At 37.0% G+C, this 9,762-nt stretch overlaps 1 protein-coding gene across 1 annotated transcript; it reads right to left on the minus strand.

Moving 5' to 3' along the window:
* Positions 1-434: 434 nt before the first annotated feature.
* On the minus strand, positions 435-7,769 carry LOC126817825 (protein toll). The gene is made up of 4 exons (XM_050544987.2): positions 7,760-7,769; positions 4,177-4,344; positions 2,891-3,034; positions 435-2,006 (listed from the first exon to the last, which is right to left on the minus strand). Exons 1-4 carry the CDS (start codon positions 7,767-7,769, stop codon positions 1,384-1,386), a joined length of 945 nt encoding a protein of 314 aa, XP_050400944.1. The 3' UTR covers positions 435-1,383.
* Positions 7,770-9,762: the final 1,993 nt, after the last annotated feature.

Below are 9,762 nucleotides of genomic sequence, written 5' to 3' on the forward strand. Positions count from 1 at the left end.
CGACTTCCATTCATAATTAAATCAAAAAATGGATAATCGAGACTATGTGTTTTATCCTACCGACTTTAGCAATGATGATCGAGGCTAGCCCCAATATTCAATCGCTAAAATCTCGGTTCAGAGTGGATCAATGTGACTGAAATTTTCAACAAATCCCCTTTACATTATCTAGTTTTTAACTATTATAGTGTGAACTGTCGGCTCTTTATCTAATCTCCCATAATGTATCTTTCAGAAAAGTGGTGTTCGCTACTTGTACTAATACTCTCATTCAGTGAAAAATCGGGCAGCGTTTGCCTATAATATAACACAACACAGTTCTATGGATAACAATCACTATATTATATACACACACAACCCTGAAATATAACACAATTCTGTACACAGAGAGCTATCTACATCGAAAAAAGATCTCTGCTCTGAATGACCGCCATATTAAAAAATTAGTATACTATTGTGTAATGCTGTTCTACTCCGTTTCGGATCTGCCATACACACAAAGAACAAATAAACCTGTTCAATTTTATTGAATTGATACGGAATAAGTACTTCTCACAATTCTCGAAGTATACATATAGTGCTTTCGACTAAAATCGTCGATTTAGGATTTAAAATGTCGTTCAACTAGCTTAGTGTCTGATCTCAGGCGGAGCTAGTTGCAAACAGACAGCTTAAGTTTAGTATGATAAGGCACGTGTCACAGATATTGTCAGACATATATACAGACTTTGATTTATTTATATATAATTCACAAAATTATATCTTATTTCATATTATATTATAGCTACCACTTACAAGCCCTAAATAAGGCACAAATTCAGACAAGTACCAATATTTCTGTTACCTCTCATTCTGACAAGTACAGATTGGTCTTTTCTTCTGTGTTGTTTTTGATATTTATAATACTTGTCGCACACAAAAACCAAATGTCAAGTACAAGTTCATGAGAGACTTCAAGCCTTGTCACTATAATCACCTAATTCGTTCAATGCTTTTTGGTTACATTTATTATTATCGCACAAACATAATCCAAACATCACACGAAATTGGTTCTAATAGTTTGTGAATTGTCAACAATCCACCATCACACAGGCTATGTTCTAGTCCTTGTTGAGTTGTCCAATGTCTCACAAGGTTAATTCTAGCCCTTTGCGACTTATCCAATGTCTCACAAAGTTACTTCTGATCCTTTGTAACTCGCACGATGTCTCACACAATTGATTCTAGTCACACGTACTGTATTCTAGTCCTTTGTGAATCGTCAGCCATCCACCATCAGGCAGACCGCGTTTGGGTCCTCATGTTCGAATTAATTGGGATCTGTTTCTATAACATATTGGCACCATGAAGCAGTGTCCGTTGCCCTTGATGAAATGTCCATTGTCAAACAAGAATAGGTTCATTATTAAAATTATTTAACGGTATAATAGAAAGTTTTGTAGAAACTAATTCATTGGTTTCGTCAGTTTCTTTTTGCACATCTTCGTCTCTATTCTGTATTTTTCTTTCGCTATCCAAACTTATTTCACAATCATTTGGCAAAAAATGTACATTTTCACTAACTGTGTCTATTGGAATACTAACAGAACGCTCGAATACGTTTTCGTTGAAAACGTCATCAGAAAGTGAGTCCGATAAAGTCAGCGAAGGAACTGACGTCAGAGGCACTTCACTGGGAGTCCTTCCCATTGCTATCTCCCCTTTCTTCTTAGGCATAGATAATCCAAGCATTTTCCAAAATTTATCATATTTTTTATTGTCATCTTCTGACGGATATTCTATATAGGTTACGGTATCTAGGATAGATTTTAGATTTTTATCCATCGAATTTATTCCTGAAAGGTCTTCTAATATTATGGGTACTATTTTGTGTTTTAGTTTGAGCATCTCGTGTTGCGCTTTTTGGTATTCTAGCCGGCACCATTCACTGTTAACATAGTTAGGTGTTAAGATCATGATTGTTCGTCTACTGTTCTCGATAGCTTGTATGATACTGTTGGCGATGGCTAGAATAAAAATACAGAAAACCAAATCAGTAATATAACAAAAACAACCCAACAAACATTTAAAATATATTCAACAATATTAAATGTCTGAAAATGAAACTGAACATTAAGGAATCGGCATTAACTGATAACAAAATATTAGGCATGCGCAGAAACAACCATGGCGAGAATACATGTGACCACGAAGGAAAAATGAAAAGAAATGGGGTTTAACGTCCTACTGTCCTGTTACGACTAGGATAATGGAGGACAAGAGGAGCCTAAGACAAATATCTACTTTACTTATTTGGTTTCAATTAAAAAAAATACTGTAACCCTTTAAGATGAATAAGGTATGAGCTAAAGCTACCCATTGCAGATCTTATTTCTGGCTTGAAGTAGTATTTAAATTATTATCTAAACATTTATTAACATTACAAGCCCATAATCAACTCTCTAGATCATCGGATTTTTCATAGTCCATTTTTAAAATATTATAGCAAGAACGACCAACGTGACTAATAAAGCCGAGGACGTTGGGTGGCCGAATGGTTAGCACGTGCGTGCTGTATCACAAGGCCTGTCATTGAGTCAACTGGCGTGGTTTCGAATCTCCGGTTGTACGTGACAAGGAGTAGGGTTGGCTGTCCAGCCTCGTGGGTTTTCTCCGGGTCCTCCGGTTTCCTCCCACTGCTAAAGACCCCTACGCGCAAGCTAATTATTGAAATAAAATTAAACCATGTGTTAGTCCCGAAATGACCTAGTTTGTGTCGAGTGGACGTTAAACCACATTTCTCTCTCTCTAATAAAGACGGCTTCACTCTTAACCGCCATTCTAATATCGAATGTTCTGTTTATCATGTAGATACTGTGATTATACAGTTTTAATAAGAGTAGAAAATTACCTTCTCCTGGCAAGAAATCTCTAAAATGAAGGCATAGTTTGAAGCCAAGTTCTTTCTCTAGTTTGGGATACAACTTGTGAACGACAAAATTCTCGTCATTTTTACTCGACTTGTAGGAAATGAAGGCATCGTATTCTTTACCGTCTGAAAAAAGAGAATATTGGAAATCATGAGTTTTGACAATCTCATTATAATACAGATCTATATTTCGTTTCGTTTTAATATACTTTCGATGACATTTACTACATGAAGATCTGATTAGAAGTAGTAGAAGGTCGTGTCAGGCATCATACGAGCGGATTTTGACCCTATGACGTCAGACATTTGATTATCCAATCAGCGTTGATGTTTCTAACGGGATACCCACAGTTCCGTGCACCGCACGCCAAGAACTGGCCGTAACAGACCGTTTCATTGGCTAATCCCTCACACCAATCAGAACGCGGGTTATATAACAACCCTCCGTATCCTAGTGTAGTACAGACAAGTAAAACGAAAGAATTCGAATTTCGAAGGACTTTATTCTAACGATGAGTTCTAACGTTTTGCATTTCTGTGGGCTAATTCCAACTGTCTAGAGCTCTTTTACGTGCATGCCAACGTGGACATGACACCTCGGTTTTACGTCCTATCCGAAAGATTAACCGTTTATCCTTGCCAGGACGAGGGGGTTGGATGGCTGAATGGTTAGCGTGCGCGCGCTGTATCATAAAGTCTGTCATTGAGTCGACTGGCGTGGTTTCGAATCCCCGGTTGTACGTGGCAAGGAGTAGGGTCGCCTGTCCAACCTCGTGGGTTTTCTCCGGGTCCTCCGGTTTCCTCCCACTGCTAAAGACCCCTACGCGCAAGCGAATTATGTAAATAAAATTAAACCATATGTTAGTTCCAAAATGACCTAGTTTGTGTCGTGTGGACGTTAAACCCCATTTCTCTCTCTCTGTTGCCAGGACGAGGGGAACAGCGTTACTGTTAACTAGATATGTCTTCAATCATTTGTTTTGCGTCCTAAAACTATGAAATGAAAGCGGAGGAGTTACTTTCAGAAGCCGGACAAATTAGAATTCGTAAAAGTTAAAACTGAAAAACCAAATAAATCCAAAGATATCTGAAGAGAAATTATGAAATGGGGTTTAAAGGAGCTAACGTAGCGTCTGGTTATTCCAGTCAACTTCGATAGTATTCTCCTGTGGGGTATGTTTAGCCCCGTTCATCGAGTTACTTCATTACAAATGGCACCAAAAAGCATGGAAATGAAAACCCCGATTAATTCGATTTAATTAATTTACCGTCATCTTCATATTGCTGAAAGTAGTACACCAGTTTTCGGATAGGTAACCATTTCCTCCGATATAAAAAATAGGGCAGAAGTATTAATACTAATCCTATGATGAATATCAGAGCTAAACAAACACCAATCGTATCCCACTGAGTCGAATTTAATTTAATACTTGATTCTGAAAAAAACAACAACATAACATATATAACTAATGTGTCGTAATACTTGATTCTGAAGCAAAATAACATAATAATAGTAGAAGTTTTTGCTGTTGCAAAATCATCAAATGTCAATATAACGTCACGATGTCAAATAAAACCGTTTAGATGAAAATTTACAGTTTAGTAGTACAATTAACCATTGTTTGCTTACAAATGTCCGGATGGTAAACACGTGCACGTTTGATCACCAGGTCTGTCGTTTAGTCAAGCGACCTGGTTTCGAAGATCCGCTTGTACGTGACAAGGAGTAGGATTGCCTGTTCAACTTCGTGGGTTTCCTCCGGGTCCTCTGGTTTCCTCCCATTGATAAAAACCCCTGCGCACAAGCGAATTATTGAAATAAAATTGAACCATGTTTTACTCTCTCTATCTCTCTCTCTCTCTCTCTCTCTCTCAATCCCTCGCTTACAAGAGTTTGATAGCACACAATTTTTATAGGAAACAACTACTGTTTTTTTTTAAATAAGCACGACCTTTCGACAAGTATCCTCGTTCTACCATGGGGTTGAGTTAAGTGGCGTAGTTTCGATACCCCGCTTGTACATGACAAGGAGCGGAGTTCGCTTGTCCAACCTCGTGGGTTTTCTCCAGGTCCTCCGGTTTCCTCCCACATCCAAAGACCCCTACCCGCAAGCAAATTATTTAAATTAGAGATTATGTTTAATAACGGTTTCCTTACAACCGTTGTCATTAAAACATAATCGATTTTTGTGAAAAATTATTTCCAAATGTCCGGGCAAAATTTCCCTCATAGCATACTGTATGGTGTATGGCCGTCTTCAGTAGCCCAGTTCGGAGCAGAAAAGTAGGACATTAAACCCCATTTCATTTGTTTCCTTAAAGATACATTATGGGAGATTAGTTAAAGAGCTGGCAATTCTCACTAAAATAGTTAAAAACTAGATAACCACTATGAACCGAGATTTTAGCATTGAATATTGGGGCTAGGATAAAAAAAAAAACATAGTCTCGATTATACATTTTTTGATTTAATTATGAATGGAAGTCGAACAACAAATCGGAACGTAATCCAATAAACATCGCGGGCTAGCGATGCCATTGAGAGTTGATTATGGTCTGGATAAGTTAATTAATGTCTAATTAATAATTTAGATAACATTTCAGGCTTAATGAAACACTTGTAGTAGACAGATTTAGCTCTTGCATAATGTATGTTTAAAATGGATAGCTGTTTAAAATGTCTTCCTTTATGTAAGATTAATATATAGAAAAAATATTCTCAGTGCAAGGAGAATAGAAAAGGATTTAAATAAACAACTGCAAATAGGTCAACACAAACACGTACACCCAACAAATTTAAAATTGTCCTTTGTATTATTTATGAGTTCACAATCGGTGCCGAGTTCATAATATACTATAAAAATGGTTTTAACATAAATAATGCGCCTTGTCGCAGGTTGTAGTCGCTTCATATTTTGTATAGTGCGAGTTTCTGAACAGCATTTGAGGGCTGTTAATTTAAATCTTGCAAACCGCTATATTGTGAGAGTTGGATCTCTTCTATAGGGTAGTTATTTCCAATAAAAGTATGGTAAATTTAGTGTGGAAAGTAGAGACGCAGAAATCTTACTAGAAAAAAAATACTGGATTCCGTGAAATATACCCATGGGGCAAGCCAGGGTATCATTAACTGACAGCCCGACGGATTATTGTCTGAAAGCTTGACCTAGGGAGCGGTTGTTATTTCTTGATCGAATGGTTAAGCGGCTTTGGGAATATTGAGACGTTAAAACGTACAACAGACTCTGCATTTAAACGAAGGAAAAAAAAGGTTAGGCTTCAATATGTATGGTAAATGGACAGACAGTAAGTAATGACAAATACATTCTGAAAAAAGGCCCTCCCTCAATCAAGTTACCAGATAAATATGGCTTCTAAAAATAGATTTTTTTGTATATTTTGGGGTATTTCCCCGCGAATACAATGTTTTGAGAGGGATTAGAAATATTTGATAGATTAATTAGCAGACGATATATAAACTGGTTATGTTCAAAACCAACCAGTAGTTAAAAGCCGTGAAAAATCAGATATCAGAAGAAAAATGGAAAAGACAAGGAAGTCCTGAAACGGTTTGTTTGTTTACTCAGATTGGTTGTAGTCAACATCGCTCTATCACCATGGAAAAAAATCTGATAAAAAGAAGAAATATGAACGATATCGGGAGTGGTATACACTGTACGAACGAATAGTTTACGCGGGAGACGAAATGAAATGAAATGTGGTTTAACGTCCTACTGTTCTGCTCTGAACTGGGCTAATGAAGACGGGCATACGCCATACAGTGTGCTATGAGGGAAATTTTGCCTGGACAGCGGCACTACGGCCTACTCTTATATCGAATTCCTACTGTCAAAGGATCTTTTACGTGGATGCCAATGTGTACACGGGACCTCTGTTTTTCGTCCCATCCGAACGACTAGACAGCTGTCCTTTTCAAACCCTCCGTCCTGCACGGAACCACGCCGGAAAATCTGGATGAACCTGCTCGGCCAATGCAGGGATCGAACACCCGACCTCCGGGCTCGCGAGCCACCGCCTTACCCTACCCGGGAGACAAATTTCCAGTTTTCATAATTTTCATAATAACTCAATTATTATTATATGTCAAGTTGATTATTAAATGCTGCATCAAATACCAAATCAATAGCACCATTACATTTCTTGTTAAAATAACTCTGGTTATTATGACATAATTTTAAAATGCTAAGTTCAGCCGTTTCGGTTTCTATAGGGAACGAAAATAATAAAACAAAATTTGCTCTTTGACTATTAGAGTATAGAATAACTTTATTTGATAATAAAGACGGGTACACGCCATGCAATGAAGGTATTTTGTACACGGATAGCGGCGCTATTATTAGGGACCTTTCGCACTGGTACAAAAACGAACACGAAAACAAACATATGTTCGCCTAATACGCGGTTTCGCAATCCGACGTACGATAATAGGTAAGTGACGCCAATTTCCATTCTATGAACTTCTCGGTCCAAGCAAAGTTTAAAATCTATTTTTTAACAGATGTACAACAAATCAAGCGGATTATTGCATTTGGGCATATTCTACACACTCTACACGAGTGATTCTCAACCAGTCTTCCTAAGTGTGCGAAATTTTGAACGGCACACTAAGAAAATGCGAAAAACCACGTGATCCAAGGCCTCGAAAAATTGTGGAGAATTCAATATGTGAGACAAGAAATATTTACGTTTGCATACCCACGCGTAACATTCTTCACAAGCTGAACTCCCATGTACAGGTTGACGTCACAAGTACACACGAATCGATAACGTTTTCGTTTACGTATTCGTACCGATGCGAAAGGTCCCTACTATCTCTTGTTTCGAATTCACCTGCAGACATGGCCCTGTTTTTTTGTCCCATCCGAACACCTAGACCATGCTTAGCTACGGGTATAGGGGAACCAAGCAGAACAATCCTGATAAACTTGTTCGGCTGATGTCGGGGTCTTTGACGTCTATCGCCACTGGCAAGTGGAATCCAGACTGGGAAATCCAGTGGATATGTCTCCGTCAACTACGGAACCGAATCCGGGACCTCCAAGTTAGTGAGCCAGGACCATACCCACTGAGAAACTGTAGCTCCCAAAGTAGTCGAAAATTGTCAAAAAGGAAACGTCAATCAACTGAATCTCCTGTTTTAACTTTTATTATGACAAAGGGAGAAGACTATCCACCCTCTTCTCAAGACATCGAATTTTAACACCGTGTTTTAAAGTGGCATTTTATTAAGTATAAATTTATTGGATGTTAAAATTTGTAAAAAACCAATAACAACAACAGGAAACGTCGATCAATCAATCAATCATAAAGTAATTAATATTTACATGTATGTCACCATGACCGAACTAATTATAAAGGTTCAATCAAACACTCCAATATCGAACGGTGTTGTGGCGGAGAGGTGTGAAAGCTTAAAGATACATTATGTAAGATTTAGATAAAGTGCTAGCCGGTCTTGCTATAAATGGTTCAAAATTAGATAATGCAAAATGGACACATTGAAGATTTCATTCAAACTTCAACATTCAGTTCATATTGAAACGTTGCATGTAATAAACCAAGAAGTAGTAAATCCATAAAGTTGTGTTATTATGAATATTATACCTCTACAACATTCAGTATTTACAACGAACAGATGAATTGAAAAGTTCGCAACATGCGGCATAGACAAATCAGTGCCAACTATCAAAGCTTTTGCTGGGTATCTTTTTCAATTTGACTGAATCCAAGCTTGTAGATTATCTACCGTTTATAATTTGTTTTTGTTGTCTTGGTTATATGTTAGTGTTTATTAAGCAATGACAAATTAGATTTTTGTTTGTTAGACCTTTACTAATTTCTTTACTTTGAGAGAGAGAGAGAGAGAGAGAGGGGGGGTGGGGTAACGTCCGTTCGACACAAACTAAGTCATTTCGGGACTAACGTAGCTTTAGGCGTACTGAACTTTAGCTGTTGGCGGAACCTGATTGACACAATAGATATACTCTATGACACAATATATATATACTCTTTGACACAATAGATATACTTTTTCACATATTCTTTGACACAATAGATACTTTTCTCTGTGGTTTATTGGTCAGGTGTCGCAAGAAATGTCACCATATTTAGTTATTATAAAAATCATGGATGAATTTTTTGATATTAAACAATATCTGAAAATATTTAGGAAATTCTGGTTTTATAGTTGCAAATAGTGCAATCAATGTTTACAATTAAAATCAATATAAAAGAACTGAGTCACACGGTGTTTCAGGGCAATATGTAAATAAATGATTTTTCGTTCTGTCCGAAAGACTATAATATGTAGTTTTTTTAGTATTATTGAATGACCATTTCGATAATATATCATGGTTTACCTTATCTTTAAATCTGAACGTAATGTTCGATCAAAATAATATTTGTTTCTATTTAACCAGAATATGAATTTAAGTGACTGATGTAGTTTAGGCAACTGAATTTACCCAAAGGTTAAACATACATTATGCAAGAGCTAAATCTACCTATTGCAGGTCTTTCTTTAGGCCTGAAATGTTATCTAAATTATTAATTAGACATTAATTAACTTATCCAGACCATAATCAACTCTCGATGGCATCGCTAGCCTGCGATGTTTATTGGATTAGATACCGATTTGCTGTTCGACTTCCATTCATAATTTAATCATGAAATGGATAATCGAGAATATGTTTTTTATCCTAACGACTTTAGTAATGATGATCGAGGCTAGACCGAAAATTCAAACGCTAAAATCTCGGTTCACAGTGGATGAATGTGACTGAAAATTTCAGCAAATTCCCTTTACATTATTTAGTTTTTAACTATTATAGTGA

Source organism: Patella vulgata, chromosome 4, assembly GCF_932274485.2.
Source record: "Patella vulgata chromosome 4, xgPatVulg1.2, whole genome shotgun sequence".
Lineage (NCBI taxonomy): Eukaryota > Metazoa > Mollusca > Gastropoda > Patellidae > Patella > Patella vulgata.